At 37.0% G+C, this 23,777-nt stretch overlaps 2 protein-coding genes and 1 non-coding gene across 5 annotated transcripts; 1 reads left to right on the plus strand and 2 right to left on the minus strand.

Annotated features, from left to right (window-relative positions):
* Positions 1–505: 505 nt before the first annotated feature.
* LOC122665546 lies at positions 506–8,675 on the minus strand. The gene is made up of 7 exons (XM_043861703.1): positions 8,328–8,675; positions 7,558–7,643; positions 4,581–4,727; positions 4,361–4,469; positions 3,866–3,989; positions 1,440–1,713; positions 506–927 (listed from the first exon to the last, which is right to left on the minus strand). Exons 1-7 carry the CDS (start codon positions 8,449–8,451, stop codon positions 820–822), a joined length of 972 nt encoding a protein of 323 aa, XP_043717638.1. The 5' UTR covers positions 8,452–8,675; the 3' UTR covers positions 506–819.
* An 84-nt stretch (positions 8,676–8,759) lies between these two features.
* TRNAV-CAC lies at positions 8,760–8,833 on the minus strand. Its single transcript has one exon. It is a non-coding gene; the product is annotated as a tRNA-Val (tRNA).
* Positions 8,834–12,948: 4,115 nt separating this feature from the next.
* On the plus strand, positions 12,949–23,765 carry LOC122647543 (UBP1-associated protein 2B-like). Of its 3 annotated transcripts, none has more exons than XM_043840938.1 (2): positions 12,949–14,185; positions 23,405–23,765. In XM_043840938.1, exon 1 carries the CDS (start codon positions 12,964–12,966, stop codon positions 14,173–14,175), a length of 1,212 nt encoding a protein of 403 aa, XP_043696873.1. In that variant the 5' UTR covers positions 12,949–12,963; the 3' UTR covers positions 14,176–14,185; positions 23,405–23,765. The 3 variants fall into 3 exon arrangements, with proteins under 3 accessions (XP_043696873.1, XP_043696864.1, XP_043696867.1); XM_043840929.1 differs by having other exon boundaries at positions 12,949–14,180; XM_043840932.1 differs by having other exon boundaries at positions 12,949–14,177.
* The last annotated feature ends 12 nt before the right edge of the window (positions 23,766–23,777 follow it).

Genomic DNA, 23,777 nt, shown 5'->3' on the forward strand with positions numbered 1-23,777 from the left:
GAAGCATAATAGACTTGGTGTAGAAAGAGGGCCTTTTTTAGGCTCAAAACAAGAATCATAATTCTCAAAAACCATGTAATACATAAGCCAGTACACAGTATAACTCCCACAAAGTAATGAGGGCAATAACTGACTGCATCCATGAGTCATATGAAAGCAATTTTGGGAGTTGAGAAGGGCAGCGAGCAAAAAGTGAGATAACCTATTATTCAAAAAAAATGTGGAAGAAGGATAGAATGTCAAAAGAGGACCCTTAGCCCACCCCACCATGTTGCAGCAAAGCTTAATGATTGGCTGTAATTTCATTGCATTGCTCTAGGTCACACCAAACCCAGGTTCCAACTGTGGATCCTCAGCCTAAGTCTAAACAAAGATTTTAAAATACCAATCCATCCAAGTACAGTGTCAATCCACTGGTTTCAGTTTGAACACCGCCAAGTTCAAAATATTCACACATATTGCAAAAGCGAAATGAATACAGCACTCCCTTGCAAAGAACCCAATGTTGCCAAACCCTACAAATTAGATTTAGTAACAAGATGTTGCCAATTATGAGGCTTGACATTGTGATTTCATCCTTTACAATAATCAGTAAGGGCAAATAGTAAGCCCAGCTACGTTTCATGCATACACTGTGACAAGTTGACAACAGCAATTCAAAAACATAAAACACATCACATACCTCCAAGGAACACCATTTACAGAGCCATTCATTAGCATATTTGCGCATAATTCTTAAATGGATGACTGACTGACCACAGATGACAGAAAGTTCATCGCTAATTGTTGTTTTTCCTCCAATGAATGAAGAATGTCAAATTACAGGAGACCGAGTGTCTTCAACTGCTGAACATGCTCAGGTGGGAGGGGTGGAGGGGACCAGTTGGAATCTATCGTCTCACCATCAACATCCTCCACAACGTACTCCTAATAAAGCAGTAAGTGAATCCAAGTAGCATGAAAAAAATATATATAATTTACCTTCCAAACCAAACCCACATACTCCTAATAAAGCAATAAGTCAACAATCCAATTAGCATGATAAAAATATGGGAGAGGGTTGGGCACGCCGCCTGTTCCAGGCAAGCGGGCGACCTTACCCAATGGGAGGGGTGGGAGGGGAGGGGCTGAGTGGTCTTTTCATATGGGAAGGGGAGAGAGATAGACACAGGGTAGGCACCCTGGCAGTGTGCGCTCTCTCTCTCAACCATAAAGAGGATTAAATGCAAATTTGTTTCAGATGGAGCCTAATGGGCAATAAAAAAACTGATTGGACACTCCCAATTGGACAAAATAATGACGTCATTGATAAATTTTTTGGTCGGCCACCAGAAGGTGGTTCTTTTGGCTTAACACAGTATCAGGTGCATAAGAGGAGAAATAGGCATCCAAGAGGCTCTAGCAAGAAAAAGAAATGTGTAGGTACAATCATGACTCACTTTTGTTAGCATTCTTTTTGCAAGTATGTGATAGTGCCGCTGCCAAATCCTTTGCCCAACCATTGTAGCCACAAGTACGCTGTAGAATATGCCAATCACAGTGAAGAGTCCAAGTACAATTAAACCCATGATAAATAGTAATGGCAACCCTGCTTCACCAGCGCCTCCCAAGCAACCACCACATTCACCTGCCGTACTTGCACAACTTTCAAAACATGTGGTACAGTCTGTCCACATACAAAGCGTGCCAGGTAAATGGCAGTCCGCACACATTCTGCACGTTGAAAAGCAAATTCAAGCTAAAAAGAGCAACATAACTCAAAAGTGTTGTGAAACTGTAAGAATGACAGAACCAAGATACATATTAATTTTTTGTTTTATAGGGTCCATCTGTCAGTATTGTATCAGATAATGATTGCTAAAAAATAAAACATCTGAATACACCGTGCACGCAACGGACTTTAATAACTACCTACTGAAAACTAATTGTATTAAATTACAGTTTTGAGATTATCCACACAGAATCAGCATATAAGACCCCTCTCCCTCTCTAGCAAACAAAAGAAAAAGAACTTTCTAATAGAAATGGAAAGAACTTCACAGTTTCCATTCTGATCCAAAAACAAAAAAAAATGGACTACTCAACTCACTGAAGCACCTTTAAAATCATCAATTACTGAATCCCTAAATAGCAGCCAATAGTCATAAAATTCATAAACAACTTAATGTTTCTGGGGGCATAACTGATGCAGATAAAAAACAGATTTGGGCTTAATTTAGTCGAAATAAACCTTGAGTTGGGTTATATACGTGTTGGACCTTTAGTCCAATGGGTTTTCTTTGTAATAGGCCACCTTATGGGCCTAAATTATGAGTAGGAGGTAGGAATACGGGATTTATTTTATTAGTTTAGCTTGATTGTTTTATTTAATTAAGTAATTGTTATTTCATTGGTTGCTAAGGACAGGATAGAGACTTGAGACTTGTATGAATAGAACTCCTATTCCTAGATTGGATAGTGTTTTAATCATGTGGGACACCTATTCTCACTAGTTAAGATAGAGTTTTTAATTATAAGGGACATCTATTCCTATTATGGATAGAGTTCCCTATATCTATCTTTCCTATTTCAAGTACACTTTCCTTTCTTATTGTAAGTACATTTTTAGTTTCTATTTAAAGGACATAAGGCCCTAGAGCCCCCCAATGGTTTTTTGATATTGAATAAAGCTAAGCTTATCTCCTATGTTCTGTGAGATTCAGAATAGCTTCTGTACGATGCAGTAGCGACCTTTAGTGAGATGTTAAGGTAGGATTGTTGGGATAACAATCTAGTTCCAGATAAGATGCTTGGTTCATATCCATCTATCTTTATTCCATTCTTCTTCATCTTATCCACCATCACATCATGTTAGTACTTTAAGTTTCTATTATGTTCTTATGCATACCACACTTGTTGGAGTTTCAGTTTCTTTATAATTACATCTGAGATTTCAAATCGGATTTCATATTTGGCAATCGGATTACATTCTAAACACACCCACAGGTTCAAAATTTGATCTTGTTGCTGTTTTATTTGAGTCCTACTTCAAGTTGGAGTTTTAGTTTACCTTATTCTAAAGATCGAATTTGATTTTCGGTTTCAGATAAAACATCCTAATACAACTGCTTAATTCTGTCAAAGCTTTGAATCACTTTAGATCATTGATTCGAGTTCTTAAAGTACTGCAATTGGTATTCAATTCTGGAAACCTGTTTCAAGTTTCCTATTCCTAATAAGAACCTCCATAACTCTAGATCTGACCATCAGATTTTGAGGAGTTATTCTTCTCCATATAATTGACCTTCGGACAGCTTTTGGGTGAAATCAGAACCTTGGATTATCTGCTTTAATAAAGCTCTTGAATTCTGGTTTCTAAACCTGACACTGTGATTCTGGTTTCTTTGTGTTTCTACTTTCTATTACTTAGTGACCCTAGGTAACTAGAAACCCCATCAATAACATTACAGCTGCTCTTGTTCCATATATATACCTGTTAAAAAGAAATAGGAACATGAAAAGGGGTCATCTCAACCATTGTCATATTTACCAAAGATCGCATTCTTTTTCCACCCTGAGAAGCAGTAATTATGTAACGTTACTTCCTTGCATGATTGTATTGCCCAAAAAGAAGTGACACGGAAGTCATTAACTTAAAGGAAAACATGAAAAATATTACATCAGATCTGATTGTCGAAACAATATAACACAAAAACAAGAGACAAAAAAGAAATGGAAGGGCTGATGGGACGAGTTTCAATTTCTCGTAAAACAAGGCAATTAAATTGCATCAGAAGTCAGAACATAAATTGTTTTTTAAACATATTTGGATATACAAAATAAACACGGAATAAATCTAAACATTACAAGCAGAAAGAATTTTTACCCTGGCTGGCAGCAACAAAGGCATAATTCTCGGCATGGCTGAGCTAGATCATTACGCACTCTTCGATCATAACAAGTAATGAAGCACCCCGACAATCCCAGCAAAGCAAAAAACAGCAGAGCTCCTTCACTCACCAGGAATTACCATCATCAGAGATGGAAATAATTATTCAGGGAAAAGATAATACAACATGAAATAGCAGGTATTGGTCTAGTGGTCAATCACAACACAAGCATAACCTTTAACTCCCCCCCCCCCCCCAAATAAAAAAATTAAGATATAAAAAGCATAAACCATTGAATACCAGAAGCATGCAAGTTGAAATGACAATAAAAAGTATTCAAAACTTTCTCACAGATTGACTGCCTAAACAAGCAAAAAAAGGAAGAAAACTAATATTAAAACAGAAATTAATGCAGACACTAGCCCTATTAGAATAGGCAGAAGCAACATATTTATGGGCTACTCAAGTTATTTCAGACCCCGAGGATATACCGCATATGTAGTAGAAACTAAGTTCACTATCAAAACCCCAAGCCAGACGAAGCCAAAATTGCTGGTAACCATCAATTAAGTACACCAAATATGCCAAAGAAGCAATTACCTGCACATGAAATCATGAATAATATTAGGAAAGTGATTTAGAAATTGTGACCTTACAATTAAAAAAGATTTACAGCACAAGATATATAATTTAGGAAAATCAGTCACCTACAAGTTGAACAGCCAGAAAGATAAATATTATATCTCTAGTTACAAAGAAGCGGAACTTCAAAGTTCGCCATTTCCTATCCGCAAGAACATGCACTCTCAAGTGGTAAGGGGCCTTGCAGGTTGTGCAATGAGCAAATGCAAACCCTTCCTGCAGAAGTTAAAATGAGATCATCACATTCAAACTAAAAAGGAGCTAAGCAGCAGGTACAAGTGTACAACTAGCTATTTGCTAGTCCATGAAAATCAGCTATTGTACAGAAAATGGCACCTTAAATTCATTCAAAAGCTGTTGTTTAAGGTTTCATAAATATCCCAAATGATGAACAAAAAGTAATATATAACAAATCATAAGTATTAGTTTGTGAGTGTGTGTGTGTGTGTGTGTGAGAGAGAGAGAGAGAGAGTCAACTGAACATTTAGTGAATCCATAAACAAAGATGAGAAAGTCTCCATCTAACTGCAAGCCACAAAAAAAAAAAAAAGGAAACCTCCAATAAACATGGCTAGGTCACCTTCAGTCTTCAGATATGGGAAATCAAAAGAAGTGGTGGCACATCACCAAAGCTTGAGAGAACAGGAGGCACATTCCCCTTGTTGTCTACAAAAACTCCACCTATGCTCAGGAATCTTGATTGCCTAAGAAGCTTGCATAAAAATTAAATATGATGGTATGATCATGATGAGGGAACCTTGCTGTCACCAAATGAATTGAGAACGGGGAGGAATCAATTCTCTTTCTTCTGAAGATGAATCAATGGCGACATAACGAAATACAATCCACCGCAAAGGCCCACCTTTCAGCTGTTACGGTAATGGAGTTCCTTCTCTCACTCTGGACCATATAACATATATATAAACCTTTTTCAATTGACCTCTCACAAGTCAAAATATAGCTTATGCTTCAGAGCATAGAAAAAAAAAATGGTGTACCCAGTGCATGAGGCTCCTGCCATTGCGGGGTCTGGGGAGGGTCATAATGTACGCAGCCTTACCCCTGCTTTCGCAGAGAGGCTGTTTCCAGGGAGCAACCTTTATCGTTACACCAAGGCCCGTCCTCAAAAATTATTTTGTGGGGAAATTGATTAGTGTTGATTCCTATTAAAAAGGGGACAGCCCAATGATATAGATATGAATTCACCTTCGGAAGATACTAGATAGAACCCATACCATCTATCATCAACTTCTAGGGTGAGTGAAGTGAGCATTACCAAAATATGCACAATCATGTCTGATTTTAGATGCAAGTTTTTGTAGGCAGGACCAATTGGTGATATCTTGAAGATATATCTAACTTTGATATTACAAAGGAAATGAATGACTTCCAAACAACAAATTTTTCTTTCTTTTTTTATTGATAAGTATCAACTTACGAAGCCATCTAACAGTTTATGTTTTAAAGATGTAAAAATAATAGTTTCCGAATTGTTATATGTCAATGAAACTACGTGAAGCTTTTAAAAGTATAACATTTAGACTAGAAAACCAATAAAATAATGTTTACTTATTTTGACCATCTTTTATATCCAAACATTAATTTGGAAAACCAATGAAAGTCAGGAACACGTCACTAAGGCCCTGTGGTGGCAGAGGGAGGCTCCTTTTGTCTTCTTCATTGTCATCCAAGCCAAAATAAATTGTAATTTTCATTAAAAAAACTCAAAAAACCCTCATTTCTCTCCGTATGTATGTCTTTCCTTACCACTTCTTCTAGAGTCATTTTAGGTCTGCCCTAACTCTTTTAGCTCCTTCGATCTGAATCAAATCACTGTTCTGTACTGAAGCATCTGAATTAAATCCTCTTTTTTGAGTTTTTTTTATAAAAATTACAATTTTGTCCACGCTATGAGTATGTGTTCATTAACCATTCAACGCAAAATACACTGAAGTGGTTTCAGCCTCTGAAATTGAAATAGCTCCTCAGATTTGTATTCAAATCGATTTTAATTTTTCTGAAATTGGGTGTAAAATCATACCAAACAGCCTCAAAAATTGAAATAGAAACCATACCAAAGAAGGAAGTTGTAATTAATGAAGAAAATAAAACAAGAGAAACAATAAAATTTCAGTTTTAATGGTAAATACAGAAGTGAAGGAAAACTATAAACTTGAAGGTGGGGGGGGGGGTTACAATATATCAAAAAAGAAGGAGATGAAAATTTAATGAAGTAAAAAAAGAACACCAGGCATGGAATCATGGGATAAAATCATAAAACCAGAATTCCAGGATCTAGAAATTAAAAAGAAGGGCCTGACACTAAGGCCTTGATGGTATAGAATTAGCGAAATATAGAATAGATAAGAGATAATAACAGATAATAGTTTGTTGAGGTGGAGTAGAATGACCATGGATTCACAAAAATGTAACAACTTACTATAGCTCCCTGAATTGCAAATCAATGAGTAGTGGTTTTTTAATGAACATATTTGTCAATTCAGTACATGTAAGACGGAAGAAAATTCAACTATCATTTCTCTTTCTCCCTCAGCCCTCCAAGAAAGGTCAAAAAGACTTTGTTAAGAAATACATATACAGAATAAGCAGGGCATAAGACACATTCCAGCTTTAAAAATAACTTCACTCAAAAGGTAAGAAAAAAAAAAAGTTCTAACTTACTTCAGTAATTCATATACATCAAGAAATTGGCTAAAATACAAACTCTGGTTGGTTACGTTCATGCTAAGAACATCTGGAGCCACTTTAGCTCCTGTTACCAAATGTTGAAGTAGAACATTATTAACAGGAACTTTATACAATATCAGAGTAATCATAGTTTTTCTATGAACAATACCTAAGGTTTGAAATCACAAAGACCAACAACATTCACAACCCATATATTCACAATAGGAAACCCACATATCTGGAAAAAGGGCTAGACATTTTGCTCAGGTGAATGACTTTCATATGGTATATGGATTCATCTACTTTTATATACTGTTTACTTCACTAGATTAAATGAAAATCACAAAAGTATATATACCCTAACAGCTCGCCAGTGATCCAAACATGCACGGTGAACATATTTCGAAGTTCCTTTGCACTTGCAAGGAGCAATAAAATCCCTACCTGGAAGGAAAAAAAATTGAAAACATGTAGGTCATCTTAAATTGTTCCACTCAACTGGCAACAAGTTCACAATATTGTAAAAACTGAAAGAGAAAAATGTAATAAGGATATAATAGAAACCAGTTATAAAGACTATCTACTTTTGGCACCAAATGAAAGAAAAGGGGGCCGGGGAAGATGAGCTAATGGTGAAATTCCACACAAACCTTTAAGAACTATACAGAATCAGCATTTTGGAATTTGACTAAACCAAAGCCACAATTACCCATGGTTCCGGTACCAGATTATGATGTAATATGTTGAATAATATGGCAAAGCATTACTATAATTTGTACTCGTTCTTCATCTTCTTTAAAAAAAGAAAGAAAAATATTACGGGAAATAGTGGAACAGGTGAAGTTCCAAAGATTAAAGAAAAGCTGGAATTCAAACTGAACAGAAAAGGAAGAAAACTATTATCAAAGACTGCCAGCAATAAGGGACAAATTCAAGGGGAAAAAAAAAAAGAAATTCGAATGAATTCTCCAGGAAAATATAATTATCAAAGACTTAAGAAAATTCAGAAGAGACACAAGGCTAGGATTCTCTGAATTGGAAAGGCGTTGGTAAACAATAAAAGTGTACATTTGCGGAAACCTAAGCATGATCGAACAAAAGCAATTGATAGAATTCGAAGTCAATTACCATCGGATTCAAGACAAATTCTGCACTGTATTTGCTCTCCTGGTCCTGCTTCAAGATCGATCTCGCTTGGTTCAGTAACGGGAGTAGGAGCAAGGAGAGGAGACGGATTTGCATGATCCGCCATGAAGCAACTCGAGAATTAAGCAAATGGAGAGTATAACAAATAAAAATATCAAATTTACTGAGATGAAACTAGGAAGAAGAGGCCCATGACCTAAAACCCTGATCCCTAACTCTCCATTCTCCCCTCCCTTCCCTCCCTCTCGTTCTCAGAGGATTATCTTGCCTCTCTAGCGTAGAAGGAAGGAGAAGAAAAGCTCTTAAAAGTCTCGTTCACGGAAAACTACCTGCATTTTATCTGGGGGAAAGGTTTCCTTCGTCTCGGTCCTCCACTCCTCCTTTGATATAAAGCCAAAATCAAAAACATAATATTGTCTGAGCCCGGGTTCGAACCGGGGACCTCTAGTGTGTGAGACTAGCGTGATAACCAACTACACCACCCAGACAGGTTGATATTTGACAGATTAATCAATGTAATTCCTTTTTACGTATATAGTTGTAGGGATGTAAATGAATAGCCGAAATCCGTATCCTTGTCCGTATCCGTTTAACACACTATTCGAATTCGTCCAAAAGCTAAACGGATACGGATATGGATAGACTTTAGCTATCCGAAAAGCTATATTTACAGGTAAACAGATAAAATATCTGATCCATATTTGTTTAGCACTATCCGAATCCATCCGAAAGCTAATCGGATGCGGATGCAGATATAGCACTGTCTTAGCCGAATTCAATCCGTTTACATCCCCCTTTTTTATGTATTCCAATCATGTACATATATGTGGGCATTCACATGCATATTGTGATATGTATTTTATACAAACCAAGTTTTTTTACCAAAAATAAAATAAAATAAATTTCTATGGAATAAAATTTAAATCCAATGAAAGAACTAAGAAAAATATTTGAAAGGACAAACAAAAATAATTTGTGTGAGGAGAACAATAAAATGAATTGTAAGTCAACGTAATCATTTAAATCCAACTGCATGGTGGGAAAAAGGTGGGGGGAATAAAAAATTATAATTAAACTTTTTTTTTTTGCATAAATATTTATTTGGAGAAAGTTTTTCTTGAACAGGAGTGAAGAGAATCTAACCATTGAAGTGTTATTATACCCTTTGCCCCACAATTTTGAAATCTGAAATACCTTTGGCACTATTTAAGGAATCCCATCCAACCACCAGAATCCGTGGATTAAGAAATTATCTCTTCGTCTTAGGTCAAGGAAAACTCGATCCATACGGTCACATGGCCTTCATTAAGATGTGGTCACTTGAGCTACATAACATATGGTGAAATGAGACATGAAGGTTGTGGTATCTACAGGTTTGCTTTAATTTCTGTTAACTCAGGTTTGGATTAGTTGTAAGCAATCAAATGGAATATGCACGATCATGACAATATATACCAAATGACTACATTAGCCCTATTGCATAGGGTCAAAATAGTAACTTCTAATCTAAAAAGCCATGACTCTAAGCTAATATTGTCCCATTCACTTATGGTGTAAATATGGATTTGGACTTTCACTTTGAAGTATTAGAGGGTTTTATACCCTTCTTTTCAAAACTAGAAGCAAAGATAGAATATATGAGGAAGAATTTCTCTGTGTTGTTTAGATAGTTTCATTTGATCAATCATTCACTTGGTTTTTGTCATAATTCTCAAAGCTGAAAATTTGAGATAATTCATCAAGGCATGCAATATTTTATTGGGGTAAACACAAGTAGCACTCTCAAAGTATATGCATTCCATAACCACATTAATAACACCACGCATGATACTATACTACATTGGAGCATGGAGTTTGTACTTGACAAGTACTTTTTGTAACTAATTTAATATCATCATTTTACATGACTTTAACAATTCATTGACAATTTGGCAATTAGTTTTCGTTTTTAGAATAGTTTCTTCTGATATACCAAAATACGGCTCACCAATACTAAGTTGACATGTGGCACTAATATAACCACATGGAGGAATCCTCAACTTGTCAGGTTATACCCGCATAACACTCGATGACCTAGATTGGAAAACCTAATCATGTGAGGACACAATCTCCCTATAAAAAGGCAACACGTGTTTAAAAATCCTATTATAACATATATATAACGTTGTCAGCCAACGAGCGCAGTCCAATGGGAAAACAAATCTTCTACCAATTAATAAGGAAACTCCCATATTTGGTGGATTCTCCAGCCATCACTCTCCCAACAGGACTCTTACCTTAATAAGCTCAACGTGGAGCACAAGACTCATTGACTTCTAGTGAGGCACAACTCCCGCCTAGCCTAGCATATAAATAGGAGGCCTATGAGTCAGGTAAACTATCTAATTTATCACTCTCAAGCTCTCTTGAATCGTCTATTGCTAAAGAGACCTGACTTAGGCATCATAGAGTCCCCCGTCGGAGAAGACCAACTCTCCCTTGCTCATCTGTTATTTTTTTGCAGGTTCTACCTAGGAAGGATCAATTGAAGGTTTCTTGACGCACATCTTCATTATTTTATATTTAATTATAAAAAAGTCATATATTTGTATGTACAAATATTTTGTTGGTAATTAATGTTTATTTATTATTTGTTTTTATTGGGCTATTAATTACAAATTTTTTTTAATTACTTTGCCTTGATACTTTAGTTTTCTATCATCTATAAAAAATACTTGAGAAAAAAGAAGTTAAAATCTACTTTTCTAAAGAATCAAGAAAAAAAAAAATCCTCGTTGACTGCTTTTGAGTAATTACAAGACAAGCATAGGGGTGTCAAAGTGGAATCAGAACTAGAAACTAGAAATTGAAATCGAATTTTTACCAAATAACCAGAACCGAATAGAATTTGATTGCAATTCGAAGTTAGGGAACAGAACCAAGACGAGAATTGGTTACTTTTCAGTTCCAGCATAGGAGGTTACAGTTAGAACTAAGATTGAACGTAATTTTGGTACCAATACATTATATTATATAAGGGAAATGGTTGGGTATGCTAGCGATATACCGTATGCTACACCGTATGTGTCTATCTCTCTCTTCCTCCCTTTAAGGGGTAAGGGGGTCATTTCAAAGGAGGGAAGACAGAGATAAAAACATGGGGTCCCTCTCCCATTATATAAATACAATATTAATAAATCATGGTATATAAATACACACTATAATACTGATATGTTATAATATATATATATTATTATGGAATGGGTTCCCTAAACTACCCGAGTGTAGTTTCGGGCTAATAAGGGAAACCCCTTTGTAATCTAACAAAAAGGGGTGGGGCATTTATGACATATCACCTCTCACATGAACAGTGGTATGTGATAAAAAAATAGGGGGAAATTTCTATTGCTTTCTCATTTTTATCTAAAGGTGATTTGGTTTCGGTTTGTTCTAGAGAGATTGTTTGTGCAATCTCGAACCGGAGATTCTAAAATTCTGTATTTGTATCAAACCTGTGTGGTTTGGGTTCCTACATGGTTCAATTTTGGGTTTAGTACTTGATTTGTAATATATATATATATATATATATAATATAATATAATATAATAATATATTAGGGCAAGAGAACGCTAACCAGTTGCGTAGCCCTTGCACCAACGCAGTAGCCAATGAAAGGACTTGTAGAGGCATTATTTTGGATGCAATTTTCGATTTCATTGGGGGTTCGAATGATCTTTTCGTGCACAAAGGCATTGATTTGTGTATAGACACAAGAACCATACTAACCATTCTATCAATTAACATGTTTTCCCAAATATATTATGCTATAATATAATAATATATATTATTAAACAATTAGTAATATTCTTTATCAACAAAAAAAATATATATCAATTAGTAATATGGGAAAAAGGTTTGTACATCGCAGCTCAAAAAATGAAATTGCACTCCCTCACATATCACTGTTCATGTTAGGGGGTGATATGTCATAAATGTCCCTCTCCCATCTGTTAGATTCCAAAGGGGGTTTCCTTGTTCACCTTAAATTGCACTCAGGCAATGTAGGGAACTATCTCCCTATTTATTTTTAGAGAAAAGGAATGCTAACCGATCTCATAGTGCAGCGTTTACCTGCACCCAAACATTGCGTAGCACAAAATGACCAACGTACCCCTAATCCTTTCGAGGGGTGCACCGATCATTTCACGTGTAGCTATGTCTGGGCACAGGTACACACCACGCATCACAATCGGTTAACGTTCTTTATTCCTTTACTTTTATGAGTGATAAAAATTTGGAGAAGTTCTCCGTGGGAGAATATATTGCCGGTCCAAACACACTGTGAAGAAATAACCACCGTGTCCCCTATGAAAGGCGAAAATCCCACCCCTCTCGCGCTTCCGATGCGCTCTCATTGACGTTTCCCCACTCCGGCCCTCCCAAACAGAGAGAAATGTTATCTGTTACACCTTTAACAAGACATTAGCGGGTGTTCCGACTTCTGATACAGAAAAACGCAAATTCCCAAAGTCCCAAAACCCTAAATCGCGCGTTGTATTTCTGCCGAACAAGGAGTACTACAATCAGAGTACGGGTGCCCCATCTATCAATTCCCCCCTGCGGTGAACGTGAAATTTTCATGGCGAAGAACAAAAACAAGAAGCGAAAGGTCTCGCAGACACCGAACAAAAAACCCCAGAAGAAAGTAGACAAGAAGAAGAAGAAGCAAGTCGAGAAAGCCCCTGCTATCGTGAAGGAGGAATACTCTGACGACTCATTGTCTGAACCCGAATTGGAGTCCGAGAAGATTCAGAAGCTCATCGAACCCTACAACAAAGACCAATTGATCGAATTTATCTGCGACGCCGCTGTCAAAGATTCTACTATCCTCCAGAGCATTCGTTCTATCGCCGATCGCGACATCTCACACCGCAAGATCTTCGTCCATGGACTTGGCTGGGACACTACCCGTGAAACCCTAATCTCCGCTTTCAAATCCTACGGTGAGATCGAGGACTTGAATGTCGTAATGGACAGGGCGACTGGTAAGGCAAAAGGGTATGGTTTCGTTATCTTTAAGACTCGAGCGGCCGCAAATAAAGCTCTGAAACAGCCCCAGAAGAAGATCAACAATCGCGTTACCCAGTGTCAATTAGCTTCTATTGGGCCGGCTCCTGCGGTCCAGAACTACGATACGACGGGTCGGAAGATCTATGTCAGCAATGTTCATTCTGACGCAGACGCAGAGAAACTTCGGACCTTCTTTGCCAAGTTTGGCGAGATCGAGACGGGTCCGATGGGTTTCGATTCCTCAACGGGGAAGTCTCGTGGTTTTGCTCTATTTGTATATAAGACGCAAGAGGGAGCTAAGAAGGTTCTTGAGGAACCGTACAAGATGTTTGAGGGGCATCAGTTGCATTGTCAGAAGGCCTCTGAGAACAAGCACAAGCCTGCAATTGCAGTGCAGCAGCCTGTACAAACTCCGGTACTGGCTGCTGTGGCAGCTTCGCAAAATTTGGCTTTATTTAGTCAGCACCCAACTCTTAATCCATTATATAGTGGGTTGCTTGGGAACCCAAATGCTGGGTTTGTTGCAGGCTCTTTCAATCCCATGATGGCAGGTGCTCTGAACCCCATTGCGATTCCATCTACTCAAGTTGCTGGGAGTTCTTTCGGGAATGCCATGGGGATAGGAGGATATGGTGCACCGTATGGGTTGGGTACTTTTGGGGGAAATCCTTCGCTGCTTGGGCCGTATGGTTCTAGTGCCACAGCTTTGCAAGGTCTGCAATCTTATCAAAGCTCAAACATGCAGCCATCTTCTGGGGCTTTTCCTGGTTATCTATCTTAGAGGTGGTAAGGTCTATCCTGTCATTCTTTTAATGAACCTATTTTAAAGTTATTTTGTACACTATTTTTCTTTTCGCCAAATATATCTTTACCTTTTTCTTTTGCTATTACTTATTATTATTATTATTTTTCAATACTATCTGATTTACTGATAAGTTGAAGCTTTGTAGTGTATACTTGTTATATTTTTTATTCTTTTATTCTTTTTTACTTTTCACCCACATTTAGCTGGATTCTTTCTTTGTTTTTTAATTATTTTATTCTGTTGATTGTTGAGTTTGTGTGCTACCTTTCGAATAATCGTCATTATTCTTATTAGTTGCCTGAGGGCTTTCTAAGTAGGTTACTTGCAAGGTTTCTCCAAAGGGAAAGTTTTAAAAAAAAAAAAATCTTTTGTTGAGATGTGGAAGCTTAGTTGGCCTTCAAGCTTTTATAGACAAGCGGTTCACGTCACTCTCTGGGCCTCGCTCCATGTGGTAAGCTGCAGCCTGGAGGAGTTTAGTTGGTATAGGGCAAAATAGAACTCTGAAAAATGATGGAAAAGTTAACAGTGAGGGAATGCTGAAGATCAATAACAAAAGGGTAGAGTCCAATAATTGAGTGAGGATCAGGTTCAGTGGATTGGTCACTTAAAAACCTTTTCCTTATGACCGTTTTTGCTGCTGGTGTTATTATTATGGTTATTACTCTTGCTGATTTGTTATTTTTGATATAAGTAGGCTTACTTACAGTCCATATTTTGTCCATCAATAATCTCTTATAGTTAGTAAAGTTGGCTTCACATTTCACAGTTATAACTGTCACACCCCCAGACTCGGAGAGGACGGGTTGCGACAGTCCCGCAAAGGGGATAAAACAGTGGTCCTAAACCTCTACTTGGTTGCAGTGGAAGTCTCTCTTTTACAACATAGCTACAACGGAAGAATTTTTTTTTGTTTGGTTTATAAATGAAAAGGGACTCAAAAAAAAAGTGTGTATATATATACTCAACGTCCAAACATATATACAATAAAAAGCGAGGTCTGGTGGAGTCTAAATACTAAGAACTGTTTAAGTTTACATTTCTGGATGTCTAGTGTAAATATACACTTTACTTACACAAAAGAACAAAACAAGACAACTGACAAAATAATTAGATTAACAAGAGATTACCAGGAAAACATGTGTTTATGCATTTTCATTATAATCATATTCAACATGTTCATGCATCATCAAAAGTCATAGATTCGAGCATGCATCATTAAAAGCAAAATAGTAATTTCATTTTATATCTTCATTTAAGTTAAAGTCAATGATGTAGATAAGTCACATAATGGGCTTATTTCAATAAAATAAGCCTTGGGTGGGGTTATGTATGTGTTGGGCCTTTGATTCCATATGTTTTCTTTGTAATGAGCCTAAAATGTGGGTACAAGGAAGTCATATGGGATTAGGCTTAGTAGTAGCTTATTTACATGTTCCTAGGTTAATTAATGTAGTGGGTTTTACTTTCATAGGTAGGATTAATTAGTCCTTTAGTCTTCCTAGCTTATAGTCATTATTTCTTGTTTGTAGTTCCTGTGTCTCGGGAACAACTTTCTAGGTCTTGGGGGTAGTTTTCCATGTCTAAGAATTATTATCTATGTATGGGGAATTCCAAAGGGGTTTTGAAATTCTAAGAGTCTCTTTAATGTTATTGTGTTGTACACTTGTACTCAAGATTGCTCTCGTCTGTGAGACTTTGCTTGTGGATCTCAGTATTTACATCCAAGATGGATTTCCTTGGTGGTGGCCTAGGTGTGACTCCTACGGCTGGTAGACTGATGGGAGTCCAGTTCTACATCTATCTATCCATCTCCGTCATCATCCATCTTCATCACCACCACCACCAACCTTCATCATTCCTGCCTCTATTCGCTTCTAGATTCGATCTTTGCTTGCTGTCACATTCGGGTTTGCATCAGTCAAGGTCACCTTATGACTGACTACTTGTAACATAAAGGTAGGGCACACCGTTGATCCTACGACCATCCAAATACTCATAAATTTAGTGAGCACCTCTAAACCTTCGGGAGGAAAGGCATCTGACAACTTTGGCGGGGACCTTGCAATTTTGACAAGGAATTCTTGTGGCGGGTGCCACCTGGTCTTTCCCACAACTTTGATGGGAACCTCACAACTTTGGTGAGGCCCTTGCAACTCTGGCAAGGCCAACCATGCCTTATCCAACACCTATCCCTCTGCTGGCAAGGAGTGGTAGTCATGCGGGTTAACTCATTTTATTTCCATCCATCCATTACATTTCCATTTCTATCATTCCATTTCATTGCAATTTAAAATTATAATACATCTTTTGAATTGTTCGGAAATGGAAGATAAAGCAACATGCATCGGCATCACTAAATAAAATAGTAATTTTGTAAAACATGGGTAAACTAGTGTTCCACTCACATCGATGTCCACAGAAATGGAGTACTTGGGAAGAATTCCTTGGAACTATCTCTCACTAATTGGTTACATCACAGGACAATTTTCATATGAAGTTCCCTTTACGTCCATAATTTTCATAATTATATCTCATGTGATTAGATTAAGTTCCATTAAGTTGTATGCCATTTATTTATACTAATTAGTTTTGACATGTTCAATCTGCTAAAATTAAGCTCCATTTTCAAATTTATTTTACCTTAGATAAAAGGGTGCTTAAGTCGACTAGTTTTCCTTAATTTCTAATCTATATCTTGGATTCTTTTTATTTAGTCAACCATAGACTCACACCTTTGATGCAACTAAACTAAATTACCACCATGTTGAAATAATTTATATTTAGATTTTAGGATATAATAAAGCTATATATATATATATATTTATATGTGAGTAACCATATGGTTTTCTTAATGTAATATTTAATAGAGTAGTAACAAATACAATATATGTTATGTAATTAAATGAGTCTTGAGACAACACATAAGCCATTAGCACAGTGGTTGGCATGCATTCTCCCAAAAGAAATCAATGGTGTTTTGAAGAATTTGTGAAGCTGGATTTGAAGAAGCAAGGGGCAAGATGGAGTGAAGGGCCTAAGCTAGAAGAGAGGATTTTGAGCTCTAAAGTGTTAGGTTTTCATCTTTTTTTAATTTCTGATTTTGGGGATTTTTGGTAGATTTATCTTTTTAGAGGAAGGAGTTTGAAAGGAAAGGGGGAATGGAGAAAATGAAGTAGAAGAGAGGAAGAGAAGAAGAAGAAAGGGAGAGGGCGTGCGTGATAGAAAGAAACTGAGGGACAGAGAGAAAGAAAGGGAGAAAAAGGAGGAGAGGGGGAAACCGAGAGAGAGAGAGAAGGCCCTGGCTGGCCTTGTGAAACCCCCTCTTCTTGTGTGTTGTGTGTGTGGCAGCCAAATGGGTGCTGCTGTGGCCATACCTGATTTTCAAAAAAGAAAAAAAAAAAAAGAGAAGATATGAAAGAAGATGAAGAAGGGAGGAAGAAGAAGATAGATCCTCACTAGGGTCTATCAGACCTATTAAATTTGGGCTTCTATGTGGGCTTTTGCATGGGCTAAATACATGATGATGAACTACTGTATTAGACATAAAATCATGTAAAATGCTATTGCTAAAGACCAAAGACCATACATGATTATGTCACAAGTTTAAGTTACAATAAATTGCTGTTATGGGCTGATTATTAAAGACATAATGCTATTCAAATAGACATGATTTACTCATGTCCAAGCCCACTTCAGAATTAAAAATTGGCCCATAACAGTGGTCTATCATCTTCTTTTATTTTATTTTTTAACAAAACAGTGGCCTAAGAGGTCACCACAACAGCCCCTTGGGGCCACACACAAGCACACACAAGGGGGGCGGTCACCAGGCCAGTTGCTCCCCTCTCTCCTCTCCCACGGTTTTCCTCTCTTCTCCTCCTCCTCCCTCTCTCTCTCCGACTTTCTCTCCACCCCTCTCCTTTTTTTCTATCCTTCCCTTTTTCCTTTCTTCTAACCGTGACACTCTCTCCCCCTCTTTCCCCCCCTCATCCTCTCTCTTTTTGTTCCTTTCAAAACTCTTTCCTATGAATTGAGAAATCTACTAAAAATCCCAAATTCAGAAATTAGTGAGGTGAAAACCTACCTATTTGGAGCTCAAAATCTCTCTCTTTTAGGTTGGGCCCTTCACTACTCCTTGCTCCTTGTTCTACTTGCCTTTAATTCTAGCTTCAATCTCTCCCAAAATCTCAGTCTTTTGTAATCCTTTCCACTCTTTTCTCTCTTCTTTTGTTCTCTCCTCTCTTTTGTCTCAAGCTTTTAAATGAGCAACAAAATGATCAATAAGTACACTCTCTCTCTCCTTTATTCTAAGAGTGTAAAAAAAGTAAAATCCGTACTTTCCCTTAATTATCTCTTCTAAATCAAATCATTTTCATGCATTTCAAATAGCCATGGTACCCTTTTTCCATGAAATGGCCATCTGCCTAACCTTTGTTTGAGCTATTTACCACCCAATCCTACCCTCCATCTGGCAGCCCCACTGCCACATGTGCAAGCTACCTCACCTTCTCCCTCCAAGTGGCATCCATGAACATGCGACCTAGGATGACATTTGGCACCAATTCCTTTTCATCCATTTTACTTCCCTTTCTTACCCTTGATTCCTAGGATGACATGTGCCATCCACCTCATTATGTGGGGTTCACTAGAAGGCTTGAAGCAAAAATTCTCCAAATTAGTTCCTAAAGAGACTTGATACTAGGACCTATTGTTTGGGAGAATGCATGCCAACCATTGTGCTAGTGGCTTCTTTGCAAGGTACTAAAACTCGGAACTTGGTACCAACTCGACCCTTGGAAAAACCGAGTCGAGTCGAGATCTCGCCGAGTTAGTGCATTTTTTTTTCCGACTCAAAGCCTCAACTCGGTGGGTTTTAGACCTAGTTTGGGTCTGAAACTTGGTATTCAGCCTATTTTAGGCCATTTAAACACAATGTCACTATCAGATTTTGCAAAAACAAAGTCCAAATATGAGTTTCACTGCGGAGCATAGGTTGGTAGGCGACGATGTACTAAAATACCTTGCTCTACAAATAATTTAGTAATAGAAAGCAATCAAAACATTCAATTAATGTAAAAGCAACTTGAATAAGCATTAGAAATGTTAAAGACTTAAAGTGTATAATACATCAATCTTTAAACAAATGTTACATAAAATGTGATATGCTAATGTATTCAGTCCCAACACGATCCACAAAGAATTCCCATGTCATAGTGTTGCTATAGTTTTGAAGAAGGAGCTTCAAATGGGGAAGAAGAGAGTAGTGTTGGGAGCTTTAGACAGAACTCGACTGAGATATGTCGAGTTTTGTCGTGTTAGGTAAGTAAAACAAGAGGTAGATGGATCGAGTTCTGGGTCGACCCGAGATCTTGTCGAGATAGTGTACATTTTAATATCGTATTGTAACTCGACTCAGTTTCTCAAAAAAACCGAGATCTCGCGAGTTCTCGAACCATGCTTCTTTGTTGTTTCAAGGCTCATATAATTATATTAAATATACTGTGTAAAATAATACTCTATTAAATCTTACATTAAGGAAACCATATGGCTATTCTTATATTTAGCTTACTTCAACCTCAGATTAAAAATTATTTCAACATGTTAATAATTTAATTTAGCATCATATACTATAATAATTTAATTTTTATAATATCGTAACAAATGAATTTTAAGTACTTACCAATATACGACGATATGCCCCACGCCGGCGACTGCTGAAACTCTCCCCCATACATGCCTGTCGGCAATAATAAAATCTAACAAGGTGTGGGGTGTTACAATAGCAATTTCATAGTAAACAAAATTTTTTCCACTGTGATTACTTAATTTTGATTGGGCCTTCTGTGTTTTGGTTCTATTATGCTCCAAGCAAATAGCAACCTTGTGCCCTAAAATATATCCAATTGAACCCACCAAAAACCAGGCAACACCAGACCAGGTGAACTCAAATCTGGACATGGTTTTGGGCCTTGTTCCTGTAGATACTTGTGCTGGATCTGTGATCCACATCACTGCCACTCTTAACTTCCGTTAGATGCATATTTTTCATTCTATACCTTCTAGTCTTGTCATTCATCCATCCAAACTTCGTCATTGTAACAACACTCATCCTACAGACATGCTGATTCATTGTTTTTGTAGCATTCAGCTCTACAAGGACGGGGGAAGAATACAGTGATTGTAGGTTTATGGACAATAAGAGAAGAAAATAAAGATTAGAACTTATATAAACACAAAGGGCAATGGAAGGGCTGATCAATACTGTCATGGTGAGACTGCAAGATGGACATCAACTTTGAAAAGTCTTTCCCCACAGCAATAGGGGGTGGGGGAGGTTTCTTCAAGTGAGTTTTAAATATCTACCATGTGGCAGTTGAGCAGTTCAGGTGGGGCCGAAATTCTGTGGACAGATGGACCCTTGGGTCTCCTGCTCAAATTTAAAGTTTCAGCTTAATCGGATTTTTCCAAATGACAAAATAGAATTTCGGAAAATTCAGGATTATGGAAAAGTGCACAGAAGTGGTTGGAGCAACTGTAGGAATGCATGGACATACATGGGATGCATTCCAATACATGGGAGGGTATTTGATTGAATTAGGCTATAAAATTTGACACGCGGCCTTTCGTCACCATCTTCCTGTTATCCAACAGGCAGAATTGCTATGTTACTCTTCAACATTTTAAAAATGAAGCATCAACTCAGAGGTTCCATACCAAGTGGGTTGCTTATGTGAATTTTCCTCTAATAGAAATAACAACAACAAGAACAATAATAATAATGTGTATTATTTTTGTCACAAGGGTTTGTTATTTTTCCAAACATCACAAGGCATCTATTCTACATGGAAAGATGATGTGTCCATTCCGACTGTCTGGTATATAGGATATGGTTTAGATTTGCCACATGTCAAATATCAGAATCTAATTCAATCAAATACCCTTCCTTGTTCTGGCATGCACTCGTGTATGTCCATGCATGTGTCAAGTACTCTAGACATTATTGTGCATACTCCCAACTCTGAGCAGGAACACACGGTTTAGATTAAAAGAATCATAAAAAAAGCTCATATTTGTCTTGTGATGTTCAGAAAAATCATTTTCCATTCTTACATGGATGACTACTCTGATAATGATAATAATAATAATAATGATGATGGTCATCATCATCATCATCATCATAGTAACAGTAAAAATAATAAGGGAAAAAGAACTGTCTGGGAGTGTGGCCTATGCCACCACTCCCATGCTTCTATCTCTCTCCTCGTGTGAAAAGACACCCTTGGCCTTTGTTTTGTGGAGGAGAGAGGTGGACACAGGAAGCGCTGGTGTAGGCTGTGCTTCTGGACAGAGAATCACTGCCCAGATAATAATTAGGATAATAAATAACATAAATAAAGTTTCCTGAAATTCCTTTAATGTCATTACCCCTGGCTTCATTTGAATCTTCAGTGATGATGGAACTAATATGGGCCTTTTGTTCCCTGGAGACTAAAGATGGCAGGTAAGGTTATTGCATCATGTGAATCAATCATCAGTGATTTTTTATTTCTTTCAAATTGGAGAACATCTCTAGTTTGATTTTGCTTCTCACAAGTGTATGTTTGACTTCACTTGTGTAGAGGAGATGAGGATGTTGAGATGGATGTGTGGCAAGACTAGGAAGGATAAAGTAAGAAACGACCATATTAGAGCCGAGTTAGGAGTAGCTCCGAAACATGATAAGCTACGAGAGAGTCGTTGATGTGGCATGGTCATGTTCAATGGAGGCCTTGGGATGCTCCAGTTCAGAGGAGTGATTTGCTTCAGATTGAAGGAACTAAAAAAGCCAGGGGTAGTCCTAAAATAATTCTTAAGTGAAGTGGTGAGGAAAGCCATGCATAGCTTAGGTGTCGTTTCTTGGATGACTTCGAATAGAGCTGATTGGAGAGTAAGGATCCATGTAGCCGACCCCATTTAGTTGGGATAAGGCTATGTTGTTACTGTTGTTGTTGTGAAGTCTATGTATGATTTCATAGACCATATTTGCTGAAACTCTTTTACAATCAAATCCATTATAAAATGAAAATTCCATAGTTCTGTGAACTTATCATCTATTTCTTCAATGGGAATGTTGTTGCCAAGAAATACATGCTCCATGCTAGAGAACCAAAATATTACACACTTTTCTTTAGCTAACAATCAGAAATTCTGGTTGGCTGATTAATTCTCCTTTCGTTCCATGCTGACTGTGTGTTATTGCCATTTAGAAACATGTGGAGGCTCGGAAAATTCATCCTGCATGAGTTATTTTCTTGTTGCCCAAAGTTTGTTATAGTTTTATATGTATTGCAACACAGTTGGAGATTTTCTTTATAACCCAAAACGCAACATGAGATATCACCTTGTTATGCTGTTGACAGTTTCATAAGAAAACTAAATGGTTCCATGTAATGAAACATGTTATACGATCTTTCCGAGTGCTTAAAACCAAATAAAATGACTTCATATTGTTATTCATGTGTTGAATTTTTCTATTTGACTGTGTACCGTGGTTAAATAGGTTGAAGCCTTCCTGAAATGGCTTCTAAATTATTTGGATTTTGTAGTTCAGGTACAAAAATTTTGGAGAAAATTTGTTCGCATTTATTTTTTCATTATTCTTTTTTTGTTTCACGTTTGGTGTTTTCAGTAGTTATTTAAACATACTTGGCACAGTATTATTGATGTTCTTTTGGTTAGGAATGGAGGTGTGTTTATGAGCTACTACTACTTTATTTCCTTATTCTTTTTATACGTTGAGGTGAATTTGTATCTTTTGTTCCTTGTATTCTTTTCTTAAGTAATTTTTATTAAATAAAGAGAAGGATGGTTAAGGACAAATATTTGCTTTGTGTGAAATTTGCCATGCATGCCATATTTAGCAAGAAAACTGACAGTGTGTTGGCCCTTCTAAGGTAATTAAAGTTAACTAACTACTATACCCAGTATTTGTTACATCGACTTTTTATAGTAAATATATGCGTTAATATCATGTTAGTTTCTATACTCTACTATTTTAAATGGTTAGTTTGGCTTTTCTTTTTGTGTTGATGGGTCATGGTTTCTGTTTTAGCTGCCTTGAGTCCTGGTTCATTTTGGAAGTTTAATATCTCCAATTAATTTAGAGGGGCAATCACCAAGTTCTTTAGTTAATCACCCTTGACACTTGTGAACTCATTATTTGCAGATGAAGTGCAGCTGAGCTAAGGAGGATGATGTTGATGCAACGTTGGAGCAAATTTCAAAGTGCATATTCTGGTTCAGTTCCATGGGCTTCGAAGGCTTAATGATAGCAAGAAAACAAACTTTATTTGTTTTTCTTGTGGGTCCTCTTGTTAAAATTTTTTAATAACTTAATATAGTTTTATTTTTATAGTTTTTATTTTATTTTTATTTTTTTACTTTGTGACCTTGCACTATCTTGTATGACTTCTCAGGATTTCTATATTTTCTTTGATAATTTTGCTGGATAATATCAGCCACACCTCCATTTTCACATACTTCATGGTTTTCCGTGGGTGTTTGATTAGAATTTTAAACTTTTTACTTCATTTTGATCC

Source organism: Telopea speciosissima, chromosome 1, assembly GCF_018873765.1.
Source record: "Telopea speciosissima isolate NSW1024214 ecotype Mountain lineage chromosome 1, Tspe_v1, whole genome shotgun sequence".
NCBI classification, from domain to species: Eukaryota; Viridiplantae; Streptophyta; class Magnoliopsida; order Proteales; family Proteaceae; genus Telopea; species Telopea speciosissima.

What these genes read in the sequence shown, in the direction of transcription:
- LOC122665546 (XM_043861703.1), bottom strand. Translation starts at nt 8,451, where the DNA reads ATGGCGGATCATGCAAATCCGTCTCCTCTCCTTGCTCCTACTCCCGTT. An exon ending in ATCACTGGCGAGCTGTTAGG is followed by an intron (nt 4,728 to 7,557) that starts GTATATATACTT and finishes TAACTTCTGCAG; the next exon opens with GAAGGGTTTGCATTTGCTCA. An exon ending in TAGTTTCTACTACATATGCG is followed by an intron (nt 3,990 to 4,360) that starts GTATATCCTCGG and finishes TGGTGAGTGAAG; the next exon opens with GAGCTCTGCTGTTTTTTGCT.
- LOC122647543 (XM_043840938.1), top strand. Translation starts at nt 12,964, where the DNA reads ATGGCGAAGAACAAAAACAAGAAGCGAAAGGTCTCGCAGACACCGAAC.